The 23,507-nt window shown below is 32.8% G+C and overlaps 3 protein-coding genes and 1 long non-coding RNA gene across 4 annotated transcripts in view; 1 reads left to right on the top strand and 3 right to left on the bottom strand.

Moving 5' to 3' along the window:
* The window catches only part of LOC111479695 (ent-kaurenoic acid oxidase 2-like), a 4,611-nt gene extending 3,727 nt beyond the window's left edge, over nucleotides 1-884 (bottom strand). The window contains exon 1 of the mRNA XM_023124507.1: nucleotides 600-884. Within this exon, the coding sequence (XP_022980275.1) occupies nucleotides 600-844 (245 nt within the window). The 5' untranslated portion in view covers nucleotides 845-884. The remainder of the gene's footprint in view (nucleotides 1-599) is intronic.
* Nucleotides 885-5,103: 4,219 nt separating this feature from the next.
* Nucleotides 5,104-9,438, bottom strand: LOC111479824. The gene is made up of 5 exons (XR_002717691.1): nucleotides 9,372-9,438; nucleotides 6,830-7,845; nucleotides 5,884-6,142; nucleotides 5,196-5,354; nucleotides 5,104-5,118 (listed from the first exon to the last, which is right to left on the bottom strand). It is a non-coding gene; the product is annotated as an uncharacterized LOC111479824 (long non-coding RNA).
* Nucleotides 9,439-9,931: 493 nt separating this feature from the next.
* Nucleotides 9,932-13,686, bottom strand: LOC111479697 (probable serine/threonine-protein kinase At4g35230). Its single transcript, XM_023124509.1, has 10 exons — nucleotides 13,468-13,686; nucleotides 13,138-13,358; nucleotides 12,923-13,058; nucleotides 11,796-11,929; nucleotides 11,580-11,685; nucleotides 11,388-11,473; nucleotides 11,022-11,207; nucleotides 10,778-10,936; nucleotides 10,500-10,613; nucleotides 9,932-10,392 (listed from the first exon to the last, which is right to left on the bottom strand). The coding sequence occupies exons 1-10, from the start codon at nucleotides 13,547-13,549 to the stop codon at nucleotides 10,141-10,143; spliced, it is 1,476 nt and encodes a 491-aa protein (XP_022980277.1). The 5' UTR covers nucleotides 13,550-13,686; the 3' UTR covers nucleotides 9,932-10,140.
* Nucleotides 13,687-21,645: 7,959 nt separating this feature from the next.
* The window catches only part of LOC111479679 (protein NRT1/ PTR FAMILY 7.3-like), a 4,095-nt gene continuing 2,233 nt past the window's right edge, over nucleotides 21,646-23,507 (top strand). Inside the window, exons 1-3 of the mRNA XM_023124489.1 lie at nucleotides 21,646-21,824; nucleotides 22,259-22,397; nucleotides 22,524-22,741. Of these exons, the coding sequence (XP_022980257.1) occupies nucleotides 21,792-21,824; nucleotides 22,259-22,397; nucleotides 22,524-22,741 (390 nt within the window). The 5' untranslated portion in view covers nucleotides 21,646-21,791. The remainder of the gene's footprint in view (nucleotides 21,825-22,258; nucleotides 22,398-22,523; nucleotides 22,742-23,507) is intronic.

The following is a 23,507-nucleotide window of genomic DNA, read 5'->3' as shown; positions in this document are numbered from 1 at the left end:
CAAAAACAAAAAAAAAAAAAAAAAAAAAAAAAAAAAAAAAAAGAATTCTTCACGAGGAAGAAAGATATGTTAAAAATAAATACAAATTTGCTATTTGAACCCACCAACCTGTAAAAATACTAAAATAACCCCATACTCACACATAAATTTTAAATCTGAAATATATTCTGCTAATATATAAATGAAATAATTTTTTTTTTCTTTTTTACTTTTAATATTTATTATTAATTTACCTATTAACCCAAATTTAAAATGTATTGATAAAATAAAATATTAAATTAAAAAAAAAAAACTAAAATGAGATGAGATTCAATGTATACAGACTAAAATAATATTTTACTTAAAAATGAACTTGACAAATGCATGTCTCCAAAAAAATACTAAAAAAAATAGAAAAAGAAAAACATTGGTTTAAATATCGGATTAAACGAATACGATAAATAAGAACACGAACATAATTCAACTGGTTAAGAGGTTTAAAACGACCGATTTAAGTATGCATGTAAAGGTAGGGAGAGACGGATGCTCGTATCGAGGCGTCCTCTACCAATAAGGTGTAGAGAGAGAAAGGAAAGAAGAGGAGAGAGAGAGTTAATGACCTGGAAACATAGCCATCAATGAAAGTTTCAGGGTTCTTAGACTTGAAGGCTCTAAGGAAACCCAACATATTCCCAATTAAAGGCCATCCCAAATCCCCCGGCGGCAGAGCCAACCGCCGGTCACCCAATTTCGCCTCATATATCCACTCATTCAAACTCTTCGCCGCCCATTTCAACACCGAAAACACCGTCGCCACCGCCACTACCGCCGTCACCACCGCGGCCACAGCCCAAGTCGACTCCATCAAATTTTCAACCCAACCAAAAAAAAAGAGAAATTTATATATAAAAAATATATATTAAAAGGGATGGAAGTAGAAGAGAGAGTGACTAATTTCCTCCAACAAGTTTCCTATTTATACACCAACCCCTCGCTACAAATGAAATCTGGCTGCTTACGTGGCAATTCTTATTATATTTGGTAAAATATTGTTGCCTAGTAATTATTTTAACTTCAATAAAATTTGCTGCTTTTTTTTTTTTTCCTTTTTAAGTTTAATTAATATAGTGTCACGTGACCTAGGTCACGTGTCGTGGAATTATATGCTTTGTAAAGAAAAATCCTCTCTTTCATAAACATGGCTGTCATATATGTTTAAAATATTATTTTATACCCTTTTTTTTATTATTAATTTAGGTTTATACACTTTTATTAAATAAAATATAAGGTCCAAAATAGACAAAATTTAATATTTTTAAAAGAAGTCTATAAAAAGAGTAATATATATGAATATTTTAATAAATATCTTTTTTTTATTAAGTGATTTTATAGATAGATGCATAGTTTTTGTAATCATATTTATTTATATGTTGATTAATTTGATTTATACACTGTAATTGGTAAAAAAATCATGATGAGCAAATGAATGAAAAACTTAATAATTATCAAATTAAGGACTACTTACTCTAGGAATAAAATGGTATGAATCCATTGTGCTAATAGAAAAGGGAAGGTTTTGGTGTAATTTTTGTAGGCATATAAGGGAAGGCTATGCTTATAAATCATTCAAAAAGTAATAATTCAATGGATATATCTCACCACAAATCATATTTTTGGTAATACAGTAAATAAATTATTCTAGAAGAGAATTAATAAATAAAGAAAATTTGGAAAGAAATTGAAAATGAAATGTTTGGTAGTTCATACATTTATTTTTTTAAATTATTGTTTTTTCTTATTTATTTTTTGGGGGGGGGGAAATCCAAACGAAGGGGGCCTCCTTTTGGTTTCCATTTGTTAAAGTGGGTTCATTTTTTTTTAAAAAAAAAAAAATACTATTTTCAGACCCATTAAATTTGAAAAAGACAGTTATGCCCCTACCTTTATAAACCAAAAAGGATACCAAAAGTATCTTTAATGTACGATTTCAAGCATGTAAATAACAATGTAATAAGGATCTTATTTAAATACTTCGTTCAAAAGTGTTGGTAAAAAAAAAAATGTTTGTTGAAAAGATGAAAAGTAACTAATTTGGTGAAAAATTAAATGTTATTTTACCTAGAATGAACTAAGGGCATAAAAGTAACTTCACCCTTCATAATCATTTGCAACAAACACTCATAAGAAAATGGTCCGTATTCAGAAATGGAAACCAAGAAAGGTATTTTTTTTGGAATTTACCAAAAAAGAAAAAAAAAATTATGAAACTGTCCTTTTTGTTCCGTTCCAACTTTATTGTTCTTATCCCAAAAGTGTACATCCCTTAAAATTATCCAGAGTTTTGTTCTTCATTCAATGCATGAAAAACCGTATATATTAAAAGAATTACCATAAAAACTTGCTAATAAAACAACTTTAGTCTTCAAACAAAATTACCCCAATAATCAAATATTTACATTAACCATTGCAAGTAAAAGTACAAAATTCCAGAAAGATTCCAAATCTTCAAACAAAAATTTACTCAAAGCTAATGGGAACAGACTTATCTTTTTACAGAAGGGTAAAAAGAACCTGTTTTGACAGTGATTTTCCTCGGCAACAACAAAATGACTGAGACAACGAAGCTGATTTTCACATCACCTGCAGCAGCCAGTGATGAATGTAGGTTACTATTACAGAGCATATATCCAAATCAAAGCAAAGAAATGCATGGTCCTCAGAAGATGCTTTGATAAGAAAAACAGTGGCAGATAAGGCAATGATAATGGTAATGGCTAAGTTAGGCATATGTGTTCCCTAAAGTTGGAGAGTTTAGGGGCAGTTTGATTGATAGATTAACCAAATCAATTCAAATGAAAACAGGAAAGGACCCATCATCATGCTTCTCTTCCATTAGAGGCTGAAATTGTTCCTTTTAACAACAGAAAGATTGATGGAAAGAAGGAAATAGTAGAGTGAAAGTGAAAGGATTAGGATGTTCAGCTCAATTATGGAGATCTAACAGTTGATATGAATTGATTGTTGCATTAAAAATGATATGAATATAACAAGAGTTAGATGCATTTTGCTGTAAATTTAGTCCATAAACCATCCATTTCTATAGTTTGTAATTTCTCGTGCTCTTCCTACAAGCTTTGTTAACAAATTATGAACTAAGGAGTGTCTGCTTTGGCCCATTACGTATCATCGTCAGCCTCACGGCTTTAAAATACGTCTGTTAGAGAGAGGTTTTCACACTCTTATAAGGAATGCTTTGTTCCCCTCTCCAACCGATGTGGGATCTCCACCCCCCCTTGGAAGTCCAGCGTCCTCACTGGCACACCACCCGTTGTCTAACTCTGATATCATTTGTAACAGTCTAATCCCACCACTAGCAGATATTCTCCGCTTTTGTCCATTATGTATCGTTGTTAGCCTCACGGTTTTAAAACGCATCTGTTAGAGAGAGGTTTCTACACCCTTATGAAGAATGTTTCATTCCCTTTTCCAACCGGACTGGGATCTCAATATTTAAGTAACAAACTTCCAACTTTGACATCTTAAAGCCAAACTCTTGCACCAAAATACGGCAGCCAACACAAATTCAAATGTTTTACAAGCAGTCCAATGGGGGCATTAGCATACACAACTCCAAACTTAGCCTTATTCTCGGGCCAAATCAACAAGGGACAAGCTCAAACTGGAATTTTTTTAGTCAAGCCATACTACCTACCTCTTTTAATTCTTAAAAATACTGCTAACACGAATCAATATATGAGAATAATATGAAAAATAGTCCACGCTATTACAAAACTAAAATTTTCCACAAAAGAATTAAAGCAAAAAAAGGGGGGAAATAATCTAGAAGCTCTCCTATCTAGAAGCTCTCCTTATGGTAAGCAGTTGATTTTTTTCTTTTACAGTAAGTAAAGGCCTTGGGATCAAGAAATCATTTGTCCTGTTTATCCAGATACCTCCAGGGAAAAAGTCCTTCCCTCTTGCATGCAAGGCCCCTGGGAAAAAGAGTCTACATTGTTACGGTTTTAATCCACTGCCTTAGTGACAAGTTCTTAAAAGCTACGGTTTCAAGCCTTTTTCCATGGGAGGGTTTGGTCTCTAAACAATGTATCGTATTAAAAAGTCTAATACATTAAAATACGACAAGGACAGTAGTACAAAGAGGCCGTTTTGTTCAGCGTCTTGTGAGGATAATTTTTAAGAGATTATAAAAAAAAATAATCTTCTCTTTTGTAATCGTCATCCTCGTGTCCAAACCTACAGAGTTTTTTTAACACTTGGTATTTTTTGTTTACCACTCCTATCCAAGAAAATCGACAAACCAAGATACTTTTACTCCCTACCATTGACAAAAGGCTCAAGATTCATCCTTATCCTCGGTTGTGGTCACTATACTAACAGTGCAATAATAATATTATCCTTAATTAACACTAACCTTTCCACTAGGTACTCCAAAACCACCAGGTAGGATCTTAATATTTAACTTCCCATTCCCATTTCCAGTTCACCCACCAACCCATATCCTAATTTGGTTGATTTTCTTGGGCTAAATTACCAAAAGTATTCCTAATCTATCCTATCCTAGGTTTAAAAAATACTCCGTTCTTTTCAAAAGCTACAATATTATCTCGAACTTCATAGATAAAGGTTAGAATAATATATGGTAACTGAGACTTGAAATAAGTGTGATGGTTACCTAAAATATTGGTTACCTAAAATATTGGTTACCTAAAATATTGTGCTCCAACAACAACCATATTCATGGAATCCAACTAAATTTTTAGGAAATTTGTTTGTTGGCATCCTAAAAATGGCCCTAAGATTGTGCTCTCCATGGTTCCCAAGGTCAAACTATTGCATCTCTTTTAAGTATCAAAACCTCTTTTAACCCCATTTTCATGACTTGGATAAATATTTCCCTGTTCTTCACCGCATTTTAGCCACTTTGCAACCCCCACAAATTATTCAGAGCCCCATTTGCCTAAATCATGAAAGCCAAGTGTCTGTTTGGTCCAAATCCCAACAAAATTTACAGCCTCAGAATACTTAACTGAATTTGTTCTCCAAACACTTTGATTGGCCTTTCAGCATGCTTTAAACCCGTTTCTTTGTTTTCATCAATGACGCCCACTGCCTCCTGACCTGATTCACGTGCATACGTTAGTATTCATATTTATAACCGACTCACCCAAAATGAAACTCATATGCCCTTCACTCACCCAATTCTTGTGAATCTGATGTGGAAAGGCTACCGATGATTCCGGTTGTTTCCATCGTTCTCCATCATTTTTGACCTGTCTCATTCATAGCTAAAGATCATTTTTCAATTCTTTCAGCATTCCAGGAACTTTGTACAACCATTTGCTAAAATTTGGAATCTGGATTTACAAAACTTTAGTTAGGAGAACTGTTTGGAATCAGGTTTTCGACACTAACAATAAAAAACAAACCACTCAGAAACAATGACCGCGATCTAACCAGCATATTACAATCTTATGCAACTAAACCAACCAAACTAGCCGAATAGTTAGCATAGATACCAAACGACTCTCATCAAATACTAAACTCAAACGTCTTACCTACAAACTACTTGAAACAATAATTAGTTCGAAACTATGAACATACAATGTATAACCTATATACAATATTTAAGGCACCACCGTATGACATTACAACAAAATGACACAAATGTAAAAGAAAAATGCTGTGTACCTAGTTCATTCATTGGGTTCACACAGCATTAAGTTTCCACAAGATAGTATAGACATACAACCGGTGCAGAGGGTTTATGTTACAAAAACAAAGAACATGGACAGCATTTCTCTACAGACATAACAACGCGTTCATGAACTTAGATTAGTATCATTTTTACATAAGAACGTATACGATCGACGTCCAGTCACTAACCCTTGTATTCGGCCACTGTTCCACTTCCAATTTCAGGTGGTGACTCGAGGAAGAAAATATCTGTCAGCTCAGATCACCAGATTGTGGTCTATCACATTGACCAGATTGAGGTTTTCGCTACCAAGCTTTCCAGATGATTGCTTTGAAGAGAAAATTGTTACTGGTTCCACGTAAGAGATGGCAATAAGCGACGTGCAGAAGCTATATTATTCTAGCTTGGACAAATGTGCAGAAGCTATGCAATGAACTATTAACGGCACTGGCAATGAATGACAACAAAAAATATGAACAAAATTTCTAAACACAATCACACCCCTTGAACTTCAAAAGACCTACCATGTAAATGCAGTAACTAGAGTCTTACAGCACATATCGACAAGCACACAACAGCGACCAAGAAAATTGGGAGGAAAGGAATGCATAATTTGATTGCAGTTAATCAAACAGGCAAATGATCTTTAGATGTCCATTGAAATTGTGTGCAGGTTTTGCATGGAAAAACTCATACATACAATGACTAATTCAGAAGAACAGCAGATTTGAAATTAAGCAGGTACTCTAGTCTAAGTTGCATGCATTGTTGTTGACGTCCCAGCCAAGACTCAATAAAAGCAAAGAATCAATATTCTAGCAGCAACCTGACTCAACAAGACTACAAAAACCAGACCTTTGAAAAATTACTAAAGGACAATAAAAGGAGGTATGAACCTTGAACTAATAATTTTAAACTACGCCGCTTGTTGTAATGCACTTTAATCTCATTTCCTAAACTAAATGCACAAAACTCCCTTACGGTGCTCTTCTGTGGGGCCTGGAGTTTGATCAACTCAGCTAAGGCAGGATAGAGAAAAGAAACAATTGAAATGAAAAGGAGATGGAGTAAAAAACACAAGCAGCAAGCTTATTAACTAATTCACCCAAAATGAAACTCGTGTCCTTAACTCACTCTATTTCGTGTGAATCTGATGTTGAAAGGCTACCAAGGATCCTGGTTGTTTCCACCGTTCTCCATCAATCTGCAAGTCAGATTTTGTCGCCCCATTTTTCACCTGTCTCATTCATAACTAAAGATCATTTTTCAATTCTTTCAGCACTCCAAGAAAATTGTGCAACCATTTGCTAAATTTTGGCTGGATTTACAAACTTCAATCAGGAGAATAGTTTGGAATCAGGTTTTTGACACTAACAATAAAAAAACGAACCACTCAGAAACAATGAGCAGTATAACAAGCACATAACAATGTTATGCAACTAAACTAACCAAGCCGGCCGAATAGTAGCATAGATATCAAACGACTCTCCTCAAGTACTAAACTCAATCATCTTAACTATAAACTACTTGAAACAATAATTAGTTTGAAACTATTAACATACAATGTATAAACTATATACAATATTTAAGGCACCACTGTATGATATTACAATAAAATGACATAAATGAATAAGAAAAATGCTGAGTACCAAGTTCATTCATTGGGTTCACACAGCAATAAGTTTCCACAAGATAGTACAGACAGACAACCCGTGCAGAGGGTTTATGTTACAAAAACAACGAACACGGACAGCATTGCTCTACAGTCATAACAACACAGCCATGAACTTAGATTAGTACCATTTTTACATAAGAGCGTATACATTTATGATAACGGACGTCCAGGCACTAACCCTTGAGTTCGGTCACGGTTCCACTTCCAATTTCAGGTGGTGACTCAAGAAAGGAAATGGCTATCAGCTCAGATCTATATTTCTCTACATCGTATTCTTTCCCTTCCACCAGACTGTGGTCTATCCCGTTGACCAGATTGAGGTTTTCGCTACTGAGCTTTCCAGATGATCGCTTTGAAGAGAGAGCTGTTTCTGGTTCCTCGTAAGAAATGGCGATAAGCGACTCACGAGTCACTTCCTCAGGATCATTCCCACCAGGTACTGTTATATCCATAAAATGGCACTCTGCTTTATTTTCTGCGAGTAACTCACTATGTTATTCTAGCTTGTCAAAAGTACAGAAGCTATGCAATAATCTATTGATGGCACTGGCAATTTATGGCAACAAAATATACGAGCAAAATTTCCAAACACAATCACACCCCTCCTTGTTGTTTGAAGAAGCCCTCCACTTCAAAAAATTACTAAAGCATAATAAAAGGAGGTATGAACCTTGACATAATAAATTTAAACTAAACTGCTTGTTCTAATGCACTCTAATCACATTTCCTATATTGAATGCACAAAACTCCTTTGGTGCACTTATGTGGGGCCTGGAGTTTCATCAACTAGAACTCTTTTATGATCTATAGTATAGGACACCTAGAGCAGAATAGAGAAACGAAACAATTGAAATGAATAAGGGTGAGAGAAAAGCACAGGCAGCCAGTTTATTTACATTATCATTACTCCATTTATTCTCATTCTAACCAGGAAAAAATTTACGACATGCATTTTTTTGTAACAATAACATGATAAAATACGAATAATAACTTAATCCAAATATAGCTTCCCAACCTTATCTTGACAATACTTATCCTGATTGGTCTTTTAGTCACAGTTTTAAACAGGTCATTTTATATGCAGTGATAATTTGTAAATTCCATAGCAATTAAAAATATACTCAAATCATTTGCAATTCTTGAATCAAAGCCATAAAAATTTTAGACATGTTGAACAAAACAAAGCAAGAAACTTTTTCAAACTTAGAGATACATTAAAATATGTCCACCAAGCAGGAAGAGAGACTCGATTTTGCTAAACTCCAGGCCAAGAGCAAATGTTTCTTGTTGCCGTCAGAAAAGGCAGAAGGTCCCAAACATTTAGGCGCAAAATTTACCAACTAGCAGACCCTCGAAACTATATGGTAAAATAAATGCACCTGCTATTTTAAGCACATATAAAAAAAAACTGTACCATCGCAACTAAACTCCCAGATTATGATAGAGCGAAGGAATGATTCCAATTTCCAACAGAATGGTTGACAAATATTGAGGGAAACTGGACACCATACACCTCTATTATCTCTATTGTGAAGTAAATCGCCAGAAAATTGAATTCAATAATCCTAAAAAAACTGCAGCACCTAATTTGAATCAAACGCGAAGTTTTAATTAGACCTAACGCCATGTTTTGTACAATCTAGAGACTCCACCTTCATGATTTTCCGACGGTGAATCCTAAATTCCAAGACCCTACCGATTGACTAGATGCTAAATTTGAATTTCCCCATTCAAAAGTTTGACAGCAACCTATCAATATCTCTGAGAACGAAATCGACTTTTGAATAACCATGAATTCCACGTCTATTCGCGATTAAAGAGAATGAATGATTTCCAACCAAGACGTTTAAAACCAAAACAAAGATCATGAGCAGATTAAACAAAACTTATACGAAGATTAAACGAAACTTATACGAAAATTAAACTCGTAGCAGAAAATAATCGATCAAAAGAGGGAAAAAAATAAAAACAAGCGAAAATTCGAAGGAAGAGAGGAAATACCTAGAGAGCGGGCAATGCGTAACACTGTCTGGAATCGATTGAACGACCGGACCTATATATATATATACCCATTTAATTATTTTAAAAAAACGATTGGAAACTCCGTATTTAATGTGGGCCATGTCTACATTTTTAAACTAATCCCTCAGGTCGTGGAACACGGTCTTTTTTCTTTTTTTCTTTTTTCTTTTTAATAACCAATGGTTTTTCTTTTTTTCTTTTTTTTTTAATATATTTTAACCCAAAATTTAGTTGTTTGTATCAATTTTAATCATAAATTTCCAATTTCAGCGAGAAAATAATATAAATTCATTCATTTATTTATTAAAGTTTTAGATTAAATAGATAAAATTAAAAGAATTTTAAATTATGAAAATTTAAAAATTCATCATAAAAATTAATATAAATCTAAATTGCCAATTTCAGTATTAAAAAAAATTAACTTTCAAAGACTAAACTAAAATTTATTAAAAGTGCAGGGACAAAAAAATAAATTAGTATAGATGCTAAAATGAAACAAAACACGACCAAAATGATATTTTAATTTTTTGTGGGCAAAATTGCAAAAACTTGATTTTCATTCGCTATATCTTCCAATACATACATACAATAACAATTTGCAGGTAAGCATAAGAAATTTTTTTAAGTTCAAACCCCAAACAACACAAGAACACAAGAAGCTCCTCTCTATGATGGACGCTTTTATACATATCTCCAACTAAAACATCAGGAGTTAACCAAGAACTCGGCTTCTCGGGATCTTTCCCGTTTAACTACGCCATATGTTCTGCTTCTTCGTTTCGAACGATGCTCCGTCGTTGAGCATGTCCTGTGCATCCGATTCCATTCCTAGTTTCGAGAGCGCAAGAGCCTGCATATAGAACGCAGTCGGCCACTCAGGCAAGCATACCTGAGCCTGCATGGCGTCTCTCAATGCAAGCTCGGGTTGACCAACCATCAAGTAGGAGAGCGCTCGTCTCACAAACACGGTACCAGAAGGAACTGACATCATTGATACTAGCTGCAGTTTCAAAGATGATCATAATGTTAACTATAGACAATGAAATGCGACAGCTTCGAGAACTAGCCGTGCTACATGAGCTATGAAGTCGAGAGAGAAGAACGAACCTTCGAGTAGTTCTCTATGGCGTTTTTATAATCCTTGTCCCTAAATGCAATATCCCCAAACTTTTTCGTGTTCAACATGTCTTGTACTTGCTGAGTCCACTCTTGGAATGAAAGCTGTAAATTGAACAAAGCAAGCATTCACTAACATTAGGGCATGAGGTGTTTAGAGATACCCGTCGTCTCTTAGCATCTCGGGATTAGCCTTACGATGGGCAAGCGGACAACGAGCATAACGTAAATTAGAGGCAAAATTAATAATAAATGTAGTAATAACACACTTCATTCTCCGCGCCCTCCTCGTCCTTGTATCCGACTTTAAGTAATATATCGTGTACAGCAGTAAGATCCATCCGTACACAAGCTTTTCCGAGTACCGAAAGCATAGTTGGCAACACCACGGGTGTTTTTGTTAAACCCATTAGTACGAGCGATGCAACCTACGATATCGACTTTAAGAAAAACCCGTGAGTGCGAATAAAAGAATTTTCGAGTTACATAACAAAACGACATTGACAAGTTTACCTCCTGCTTTTGCAGAGGAGCCACCGCTGAAAGAACGAACTTTACATCGGGACGGTCTCTTGCCTCGTATTGTAGACATTTGGAAGCAAGATCAATCAACTGAGTAGCATCATCATCTCCATATTGTCCTTCCAAGGATGAATCCATTAACAGTAACAAATTCTTCCCTCTTAGCAAATCTAATGCCTGTGATTATAACAAAGGCGATCAAGCAATATAAAAGGGATGCGAAAATCGCTCTATAAAACATATTTCGAATGAGATTCTGATGCTCGAGAAGCAATGGATCGGTTATCATTCACTAGAAGGGGCAAGTAGTGACGGTTTCACTCAATATACATGGCTCGGAGGCAAAAGTTATCGTACATGGCTTGGAGGAATGTGCTTCCCGCTTAAAAGGTCGAGCAAAATGGTTCCATAGCTGTAGATCACACTCTCTGGTATGACCCTGCCTGAAAGAAACAAAATCGAGCATCTAATTAGCTAAAGAGCTGCTTTGCATGCCTTTCCTGGGCGTTTTAGAACACGGTGAGAAGCTCAGATGTTCTAGTGATATACCTGTTCGTAGAAATTCCGGTGGAGTATAAGCTAAATTGGTACTGTAGCTTTTTCCGTCCCGACTGTTCTTCATCAGACCAAAACTGGATAGCCGAGGATTGCCATCCTGCAATAAAGTTTGTTATAGTTGATGGATGAATAATCCATGGCAGACCGACGTTTGTAATCTGAAAATGCTAAAACTAAAAGAAACAACGATAGCCTTTGAATGTCTACCTCATCGAAGAGGACTCTGTACGCGTTTAGATCATGATATATTTTTCGGTTTTCTGTGCTACAATGATCGAGTGCTTGTGCTATGTAATATGCAACTCTAACACGCATCTCCCAAGGAAATGGTTGTTTCTCCCCTGCATTGTAATGGAAAATCATTCAAAAACTGGAACATATTCCTGCTGAGATAATGAAAAATCCTAAAGTTCAACTGAACAGGAATGTTAAGACAAGGGCGGTGGGTAGGTAGAGACAGGGCGAGTTTATAATCAAAGCTCCAACTGTCACTGATGCCGGGTAAACCATTAGGGTATGATTTTTTATCTAAGACCGGTAGCAGGCTTTTTGTGAGATCTCAGATTGGTTGGAGAGGAGAACGAAGCATTTCATATAAGGGTATGAAACTCCCTACTAGACGCGTTTTAAGGCCGTGAGGTTGACGCAGTATGTAAAGGGCCAAAGCATATAATATCTACTAGTGGTGGGTTTGGGCTGTTACAAATGGTATCAAAGCAATACACTGGGCAGTGTGCCAGCAACGACGTTGGTCCCCAAAGGAGTAGAATGTGAGATCCCACATCGGTTAGAGAGGGGAACAAAGCATTTCTTATAAGGGTGTGGAAACCTCTCCCTAGTAGACGTGTTTTAAAACCATAAGGCTGACGAAAATACGTAACGGGCCAAAACAGAGAATATTTGCTAGTGGTGGGTCAGGTCAAACGACAATGCTCTTGGTCACCTCAATGGAAATAGAAATAAAACGCCCTTCCAAACTATCTTTTTTGGGATAATTCATATGTTCATAGATAGATTGCAGCAATCCTCGAGAGAGAGAGAGAAGAGAGAGAGAGAGAACCGACTCATTTCTTCTTAACTACTTTCTTTCCCACAAAGCTCTTCAATCCTACCTGATATATGACATATCTCACCAGCTCACTATAGACTCAACAGCTCATGGAGTTTATGTAATGTACAATCCAGGCACCTTAGCTATCGTAAATAAACGTAGACAACGAACGAAATTACTCGATGATATCAGAATCTTCCATTTTGAGTACACAAAACACTTGAAATGAAGTAAACATATTCTCAAGAAACAAAGAGTTAATTAAGTAAAGACCAAACCATACAATGGAACAGATGTTTTGAAAGAGTGTCATTAGGCATGTACTCTGCCACCAACAGCCTCTCATCCCCCTCAGCACAGCATCCAATTAAATTAACCAATCTCTTAAACCTCAGTTTACCAACTCCAGAAGCTTCAGTCTGTGTTCAAAATCACATGCAATTAACAAACAAAACATCAATCCAAAATGGAACGAATGTAGCTTAACACAGAGATTACCACAAATTGTTGGGGATCAGGCCATGACTGCTTGGAGAAGCGTTTAATGGCAACCAAACGATTATTTCGAAGCTTCCCTCTATAAACTACATTGGGAGCTTTCTCTCCACTTTCAGAAACAATCAACTCTGAGCTGAAGCCATTAGTGGCAGCTCGAAGCTCCACTAGCTCAAAGTTCTTGAATGCAGGAACTTCCCCTACTTCCAGTTCTTCACCATTAGCTTCAAAAATCCACAAAAATTTCAGAATCCAGAACTCAAAAAACCAAAAAAAAAAAAAAAAACTCAGAAATCATGAGATTTTAAAAGGTATTAAGAACAAGAAACATACCTGGATCTGGTTTGGACTGTGGTGGGGGAAGGTCGTCGTCTGGGGAAGGAAGATGAATGGTTTTGGACTGAAAACAGCCCATGATTGAAAGCTTACATAGAGAAATAGAAATGGAAAATGAAAATGAACGAGTTAGTGAAGAAGATTCAGTGAAAATGAAGTAGAAAGTAGATCCAGGGGAGGAAATGGGGGCGGCAAAGTCAAAAAAGAAGAGGAAGTTTTGGGAAGAGGGAAAAAAGAGCATTAAAAGGGGTGGACTTAGGGGAGTGTGACTTGTAAGAAAGAGAGAGAAAGTCACGTGATGAGAGAGAGAGACAATGAAATGGGAGAGGACTAACCCAATTTTTTTATCATCGACCCTTGAAATGATACTTTTGAACTAGTACCTATCTCAAAGTCTTGTATTAGTACAGTGCTCAGCCACATGTTCGGGAGCTCAGATTAATGTTCGAGTGAGTGTAGGGATAGCTTTAGGTTAGGCTGCGCACCTTGACAAAGGTGTTACGTCTCCCTTTTACGCGAGATAAGTCATATAGATTTTACAACCGTGCCTATATGTGTTGTACTTGGTGGGTAATAATTGTCGCAGACAAGTCGAACAAGTCACCTCTAAACTCGAATGAGATCAACATTATTCAAGGCACTGGCAATGTAAGTCATTCATGTTTGGCATATGGTGGCTACTCTATTACAAACCATAATTATAAATATGCTAAATTAATATAAAAAAACTAATAAAACTACGGTTTTAATAGGTTAAATTAATAAAACTATTATCGGTAAATTTTAAAACTTTCAATAATTCATTTATTTTTTAATAACAATAAAACATTTGAATTTTTTATTTTAAGGGTATTATTAAAACAATAAGTATTTTTTTATTAATTTAGTCTTATAAATATTTTAGAAATAACGTTCTAACCTCCAAGGCTCCAACTAACAGTTTGTTCCCCTTTTACTTGGGCCATAAGGCCCAATAATGACGGCCTTTTTGGGCTCAGACTAGTCCAGATAAAAACGACATCATGGGCCGTAGCCCAATCGTATGAACTTGTTGCTTCTAATTTCAGATATTCTTGGAAAATTAATTATTTTAACGTAAAAAAAATTATTTGCTTAAATGCACCTAATCTTATCAATAATTACACACGACCAACTTTTTGATATTTTAATAAAGCCACATTAATTATCCAACCTATCAAAATACTAACTTTATATGTAGTTAGACTTAGGGTCCACCTCGTCCTCATACTCATTACAAGCATAAAGTTAGGGTCTGCCTCGTCCACGAGTCAACCTTAACTTTAGGCTCAAACCCCTAATCAACCTCGAACCCATCTATGTTACCTTTTGACCTAATTCCATTACGTGCTTCGTTATGCATAACACTCTAGTAGATCGTGATGACTAAACTATCCACCAGGCTAATTTTTTTTGTGATTTTTCTATATATATAGAATAAAATCTTCTATTTATAATATCGTGCTACAAACATAAGAAACGAACAAAATCTTCGAAAAGTCATTTAAAGTGATCGAGATCAAAACATCGACAGCCTCCTTGCCAACCAGCTATAACTCAATAAGCAGAAAGACGTATTATATCATCCATATCAGTATATATTCAAAAGTGAATTCTAAGTTACAATTTTCAAAAAGACGAAAAAAAAAAGCCCATAAAGTACATACATTTTTTCGACACATTCCCTACTTGGAAAATTCCAACCTATTTTTCCCCAGGTTGACTCCTTAAAGGATAGACACATTCATGCCACCACAAGTGACCAAATCTACTCATCAATAGACAAGAAGACAACCGAAGATTCCCTTTACAAAAGGAATTAAAAATAGTCAATTTGAAACAGATAAAGACAATCGCAACGAGCCCACAACATAGCTTCTCCTACCCACATCAGAAGCTGAGTATCGCACGCAAACAACTTTCTAAACATCAAGTTGTAACCATACGCTTAAATTTATACAAATCTGGACCGACACACATCAGTATATTACCTATCCAAACGACTTTAAATAATCACGAGTATAACTAAAGTACAAAAAAACGAGTTTAAATTTTTGATCGAGAGACGTCAAGGAAAGATATATATAAATATCTTTGACCAAGAGACAACGACTTAGTGTCAAGCCAGCTGGTAATCTAATCTAATTGGAGATATGGTAATATCTTAATCATAACACACCAACAAGTTGCCAAAATTGGTTGCTTTTACGAAAAAGCAACATGAATACAGCTTGAAAAACGTAGCTCAAATCCCTTTTGTTGATTCAATTTTGGGGTCAAAAAGTTAAATGATGAACTCCTACTATAATAATATATCCCTTCCACTACAAAACAAGCCATCAAAACACACGATTTTAAGATGCAATTCAGCTGATAAGTACACACAAAAACAAACAAAAGATATCCTAGTTTACTTATAAGAGACATTTCGTCGAACACCTGGTGGGCGCCCAAAGGCGTAGCCGACTTGAATTGCTATACAACCGATACGAGGCATGCCTTTTCACCCTGCCCGCCCGCCCGCCTGCACGACGTCGTTTTCAGCCGGTGATGTTGAACGCCGACACCCCACTGACACAGACCAAGCATCACTCTCTCTGCCATTAAAGCCAACCTTTGCTGACGTGGATCGCACCATTGTTGAGAAGGAGCAGAAAGGGAATTGGATTCTGTACTATTCTGAGAACTGTGCTTACAATGTGTTCGATGAAATGCCTGAACTAAAATAAAATAATATTTTTTTAAAAAAATATTACCGTTAGTTGAAATCCACGTAATGGCCCACTGGGACTGTCGAATAGAGACGTGGCTCCCACGTTTTGAGCGCTAATTGATCGACCTTAGTGTTAATTTTTTAATTCACTCCAAAAAAAAACAAGGGTTTATTAAATTATATATATTTATAATTAATTAACATTGATGTTCGAGTTAGCTTACGTCCGTTAATTTTATTTTATAAAGAATATTCTTTGGATTTATGTATCTGGGTCTCGATAAGTTGTGTAACAGTTGGAAATAATAAATATTATTTATTTTATTAAATGTTGATAACTACGACTCTTTATGATAGAGCGGGTGTTTTATCACAATGCATAATTTTATACACGAGAGTTGTTAAATCTAATTATCTATATTATTCTCCAAATTTTATATGCCAATTTGGCCATTTTACAATAAATAATAGCTGAGATTTTTATCCAAATTTAAAATTTTAAAATTGGATTTTGGACTGTTTGGGTAATTAATTTTTTTTAAAATATATATATTAATTAAAAATGCGGAAAATGAAAAGGAAGGCTGTTATTAATTAATATGATTATTGTTAATTTAATGAAAGTGGAAACAGATTAAGTAAGCAATTAAATGAAAGTGGAAAAGTTTGATTAATATAATATTATTTTATTCTGTCATTGTCTTTTCTTTTCTTTTCTTTTTTCTTTTTCTTTTTTTTTCTTTTTAAGAAAGAAAAAAAAAGGTTAGATTCATCGACCCAAAGTCGCGACACCTATCTAATCAATCCTATGCACTATTTTAACAATATTAATAATAATAATAATATTATTATTATTAATGACCCACTTGAATAGTATGTTTTGTTTGGTTGGTGTAAAAATAAATATTTAGAAATTAAATACAATAAAAAAATTAAATATATAATAATCAGTTAAGTCGATAATTTAAATGGTTCGAATATGATTCATAATTAAACCATTTTTTTGTTAGATTGTATTAAGTTATGTTCGGGTTATTTATGTTTTTTTTTTAATTATTTAATATATATATATATATATTTATTTGCCATACGTGACATATTAATAATTAAAATATCATAAATTTTAAATATTAAATATTAACGAATTGTTAACATTTTTCAGTAAACGTCAAATATTATTGATCTTCATAACTATCTTTAAAATAATTTCAATCTACCCACTCAATCAAAGGACATAATCTATTATTTTATTTTTTATTTTTTATTCTTGTCAATTGACTAATAAAAAATTGATTTGATTAATTAAAATATTTTTTAAAGTCATTGAGTGGAAAATTCAATTAAAAAAAAAAGAGCCCAAATAGATAAGCAAGAACACACATTACAAATAGTGTGTTATCATTTCATCTTAATCTTACATGTCACATTACAAAGATTTATTACATGACATATGGTTGGCATGTCAACTTATATAACACAAAAAATATCACATCATACAAATTTTATATTTATATTATATATATATATATATATATATAATATGAAATGACATTTTTTTTTTATAAATATCATTGTCGTTGGATATTATAAAAAAAATAAAATAAATTAAAATTGTCTCGACTAGAAATAATTAAATCAACCCGAACAAATGACAAAACGATGAATTTTCAATTTTTTTTTTTTTTTTTTTTTTTTTATATGTAATGTGGTTCAACTATTAAAATGTAGCGTCAACTTATCGAGACATATATATTATTGATCCAGAGGTCATAAATTTGAATTTATAATTTAAAATTTAATAGACAAACAATATACACGTCACTTTATAAAAAAAATTATATTTCGTTGTTTTATATGTAATTTTATTAATTCAACAAATTTTGTAACTATATGAAACTATTTTAGGTCGTGGACAAAATGTAACCGAAACATAAATGATTATCAACAAAATACTTTACAAACGATGTAAATTACTCGTTCATGCCCTTGGTTCACGCCTTGTGCTAGTCATGAATATGGTAGCTCATGATTTGTTGGTCGGGTGTGATATTACTACTAGAATTATGTCTGATTTAATAACTATTCTCTAAACAACCGATAAAGATACGAAGATTTGAATGATCGTCCTTTAAATAAATAATATATATATTAATTATCCCGAGTTATACTTATTTTTAAAATTATATATATATTAAATTTAATACATTCATAGCCGCCATCTATATTAAGATCCAAGTATAATGATGAGATGACTATTAAGAATATAAAGATTTATTTGTCCCATACAAACCTCACAGCCGACCTCCACGATTTCTTTCCTTTACCAAAAATACCCATGCTTTGTCTCTCTCTAACCTTTATAGTTTATAGAGAAGGGTATTTTCGGCAATTATTTGCTGTACGTCGTTGACCCTAATTAGTTTTAATAAACATTTTTTAAAGTTTTTTTAAGACTAAATTAATAAAAATAATGTTAAGTGTAAATGTTTAATATTTTGTCTATACTTTTTTTAAAAAAATTTAAGAAATTTTTAAAATATCTTTTTTTTTTTAATTTGAAAAATACTTTGAATTTATTTAAAATATAAAAAAATATTTATCCGGTTAGTACTATATTTAAAAAATACTCATGAATTTTTTGAAGTAATATTAAAATATTTGTAGATGACTTTTTCCATATATAATTAAAAAAAAATTAAGAAAAATAAAAGGTACTTTTAAACCTTTCCCCATATTTTTTAAACATACAATTAATAATAATAGTATTTTTAAACTTAAAAAAAAAAAATTAGAAAGTTGTTAAATGTGATATTCAACCATTTTATTGTCGTATTAATCATTATATAACCAAGATTATACCCCTGATATTAAGTTTCTTTATAAATAAATTAATATATTAATTGAAGAGATTTGGTGAGATAATCAATAGATTGAGAGCCATACACGTAAAAATATCATATCATATAATATAAAGGTATATAAAAAAACATGTAATATTCATATATTATGAAATTATTATTTAGAGCCTTTGAACGAAATGTGGCTGCGTAGTATGGTATAACACAATATGTGACGTGTATATGATATTATCGATCCAAGAAATTAGGTATCAATTCCAAATAGTCAATAAAATAAAATAAATATTTTAAAATAAAAAATAAATTAGCTAAAAATTCCATTATTAACGTTGAATAATTATATTTATTTAAGAGATGAAATTTTGAAATAAATATAAAAAAAAATCTGGTTTACCTAACCTATTTATTTTTTAATTAATTTAATTATCAACGTGTTTGAGTTGATTTGAGTTGGAGTAATTAAATTTAATTATTTTATGATGTTGCTGGGTTGTGGATTATCTTAAGTAACATTGGATTGACTTGGAAGTCTTTAATTCGTTTTAATTATTGTGATTAGGTTTACTTATGCATCTATTTATTTATTTCTTGAATTTTTTAAATAATCTTTTTGTATTCTCCACCAAGTTGGAAAGGAGTTTAGGTTTTTAAATAATATATTTATTCATATTTTATTTTTGTTAATTAAATAATAAGTGAAAAATAACTTAATGTACACCCATGTAACAATCCAAGTTCACTGCTGGCATATATTGTTCTATTTATGTTTTTCCTTTCTAGCTTTCTTTTAAGGTTTTTAAAACGCGTCGAGAGGTTTCCTCACTCTTATAAGAAACAATTCGTTATCCTCCCAAATCGATGTGGGATCTCCATAATCCACCTACCTTCAGGGTTCAGTGTTCTCATTGACACTTGTTTTTCTCTCCAATCAATGTGGAATCTCACAATCTACATCCCTTTAGGACTCAACGTCTTCGCTGTTACATCACCTAATGTCCATACCTTTTAGGACTCAGGCACTTGTTCCCATCTCTAATCGACTTGAAATCTCACATTCTACCCACCTTCGAGGCCCAGTGTCATTGCTGGCACTCGTTTCTCTTTCCAATCGATATGGAATCTCACACGAATATTAAACGAACTAAATGATAAGTTGAATTGCATGGAAAGAGTAATAGTGGGTCGAGTTCGTATCGCACCGAGTAAAAATAGTTTCTCATGTACGTTGCGTCAGGACGATGTGCTTGTACAGCGATAATGTGGTTTGGTTTTTTTAATTAATTGTTTATGTATTATGGTGTTATGATAAGATACATCCAATTACTTAAAAAATGAATATTAATAATAAATATTAATTGATTGGTTGCTTCATATTTTAATTTTGAAGGAATCTTCTAGATCCAAATAGAGATTATAATGAATATTCCTACTTCCCTTACGTGGCGTGTGAGACTTTTGTTTTTTTTTTTTTTTTAAATTGTTTTGTTTTTTTAAGTAATATTGGATTATATAAAGGGGCAGTTTTGGAATAATTAAAATGTAATCGAGCATTAATTACAAAAGGTGATCATTTTTTATTCTCACTCTGCTAGTCGGCATCCTTATAACTAAAATCCCCACGTATTTAGTAGTCACTATAACAATAATTATTTACTTTTTTTTAAATAAAAAAAAAACAATAATTATTCACGTCCATTATCATTTTAAATTTCGATAATTTAACATCCATTCCTCCATTAATAATTTTTTTTTTCTTTTATAAAAATTTATCAATTTAAATTTTTATTAAATGCGAGGGATAATATTTATCAAATCTAGAATAATATTTTTTTACACGTGACTAAATTAATAAAGTTGTGTAGTCAACTTATAAAAGTTAATTAAAAAAATATATTTAAGTTTTAAAAGTTTTAAATTAGAAAATATTCTCATCTTTAGTATTATAATTAAAAATATTTATTAATTCTTAAAAGTAATATTAAAATTTTTAGAGATAATTTATTAGGTATCGATCTGCGGTTTTCATCCACATATTAACCGTAATTTTTTTTCTTTATAAAAGTTAATAATATTAATGACTAAAGATACTAAATTTTTCAAAATAGTTTTTATCTATTTTTTTTTTTTTGAAAGTAGAAGAATATTATTAAAATTTAAAATTTTGAAAGGGTAAATTGGGTATTTTGATTAATTTAGGGAATAATAAATTAATATGACATTGAAAAAAGAAAAAAGAAAAATAAAAGACCCAATTAAAATGGATCTCGTAAATGTAAATTTGGGCCAATATATATATAGCCCAATATTTAATTTTTTTTTTTGTCGGGTTTAAAAATTAATATTAAGTGCAAAACACTAATGGCCTTACATCCAAGTTTAATTACTTTTAATACCACAATATATTTATTGTTTTAATTTAAATAAATAAATTATTGAGAGATTATTTTAAATAAAATAAAAATTCCCCCTCGTTTATTTCTGTGAACCTGCCCCCTTTCTCTTTCTTTCCTCCTCCCTTCCCACCTTGTCACAGCTGTTCAAGTCCTTGTCTTTCTCTCTCCTCCGTCTATAAATATCCCCAAATCCCACCTCGTCTCTCCCCAGATCCGCCTCCCCATTCCCATTCCATCATCTCCGAATAATTTCAAAAAAAGAAAAAAGAAAAAAAAAGATCCCTCCAAATCCGCCATTGTTGCTGCTCTCCAAGCTCTTCCCCACTTGCATGCTCTTCAATGGCTTGTCTCAATATCTCTTGTTTTCGTCAGGTTAGTAACCTAAATTTTTGTTCACGTGTTCGAGCCAGTTTACGTGCACGTATGAATAAGATCTAGAGCTTTCACTAGCTTTTTTGAGTACTCACGGATGAACATCGGTTACTTTGAATCATAAACGTGACAATTTGACTACATTTGGTTGTCGAGTTAACGAGTAAAAGTTTTATACGTCTTGTTTTTACACTTTTTTCTTACGTGTTTTAGGGATCAGAAATAAAGTGGAAAACCACTCGTGTTCTTAAAAACTTTACTAATGTTCTTCTAAATTCTTCTTTTAATTTTTTTTTTTTTTTTTTTTTTTGTTCAGATTTGGAATTTTGAGATTCTTGATTCTGATTTCTCTGAAATGATCTGGTTATTTAAATATATAGCTGATGTGGGTGAGAAATTCCATTTTTTTTTTATTTATTTTTATGTTTTTTTAGAGTACTATGGAGAGAAGGAAGAAGACGATGACGACAGCTGAGAAAGAGGTGCTTACGCTTGACGGAGCTGTTGACCGACACGGCCGTCCCGCTGTTCGGGGCAAAACCGGAACTTGGGTTGCTGGAATCTTGCTACTTGGTACGTTCGTCTTGGAACATACCATGCATTTTGATGTGTTTTTAATGACCCAAAAAATATCTGTGAGATTCATGTAGATAAGTAACTCGAGCTTATAAGTTTAAATGATTTGTGTATTAATGGCAGTGAATCAAGGATTGGCTACATTGGCATTTTTCGGGGTTGGAGTGAACTTGGTGCTGTTTCTAACTAGGGTCATAGGACAAGACAATGCGGCAGCGGCCAATAACGTTAGCAAGTGGACAGGAACTGTCTACATTTTCTCTCTTCTTGGAGCCTTCCTTAGTGATTCGTACTTGGGAAGGTTCAAGACGTGTGCCATATTTCAAGCTATTTTCGTCTTGGTAAGCTGTTTTTGTTTTTTCTTTTCGAACTGATTACTTTGGTTGAGTGCAATGTTTTCGATTGTTCAATCACTTTTATTCGTTATTTTGAACGTCGTATAAAACTTCCTCTCACGTCTTGTGAATTTTTAATCATTCCTCTTTATTGTCATGTTTTTATATGTCAATAATGAAATAATATGACATAACGTAAAGATTTAGCGTGGGGTAGGGATGAAATTATTGAGTTTTTGTAGCTATTTGCTAAAACTATTCAAATCAAAATGGTAGGGTTTTTATGTTAGAAATTGGAATTTAATAATTTTAATAAAATGATAATCTGAATGAAAATAAATATAATTCTAATTTGTAAAATTTGTAGCGGCTACTTTATGAACGACAGACGGCGTCGTTTAGTGAGAAAAAGTAATAAAAAAAAAGGTGAAAAAAGGAAAAAAGAAAAAGAAAAAGAAAAAGTTGCCTTTTTCTAGACATGAACCTAAACAAATATGTTTTTATTTGATGTAAACCACAAAACAAATGTTTAATAAAGTGGAAGCTGAAGGTAAATGTATGTTAGAAAGTGACCCAATAATGTAAATCAATAAATAATAATTATAATATTTGGCCCCCAAATATGAATTTTATTTATTTATTTATTTATTTTCATTTTTATTAAATATTTAGAAAATAAACTATCTGGGTAAAAATGATTAAGCTTCAAATTATTTGGGTCGCTTTTTTTTTTTTTTTTTTTTTTTTTTTTTTTTTTTTTTTTTTTTTTTTT

Source organism: Cucurbita maxima, unplaced genomic scaffold (assembly GCF_002738345.1).
Source record: "Cucurbita maxima cultivar Rimu unplaced genomic scaffold, Cmax_1.0 Cma_Scf00005, whole genome shotgun sequence".
In the NCBI taxonomy this organism is placed as follows: Eukaryota; Viridiplantae; Streptophyta; class Magnoliopsida; order Cucurbitales; family Cucurbitaceae; genus Cucurbita; species Cucurbita maxima.
Note: the sequence above shows the minus strand (reverse complement) of the source record. Positions and strands in the feature narration are given on the sequence as shown.

Bases quoted from the DNA above. Each gene is read 5' to 3' on its own strand.
- LOC111479697 (XM_023124509.1), bottom strand. From the start codon at position 13,549: ATGGGCTGTTTTCAGTCCAAAACCATTCATCTTCCTTCCCCAGACGAC. The intron at 11,930-12,922 runs GTATGGTTTGGT...ATTACAATGCAG, and splicing joins TTCAAAACATCTGTTCCATT to GGGAGAAACAACCATTTCCT. The intron at 11,474-11,579 runs GTATATCACTAG...TGTTTCTTTCAG, and splicing joins ACCGGAATTTCTACGAACAG to GCAGGGTCATACCAGAGAGT.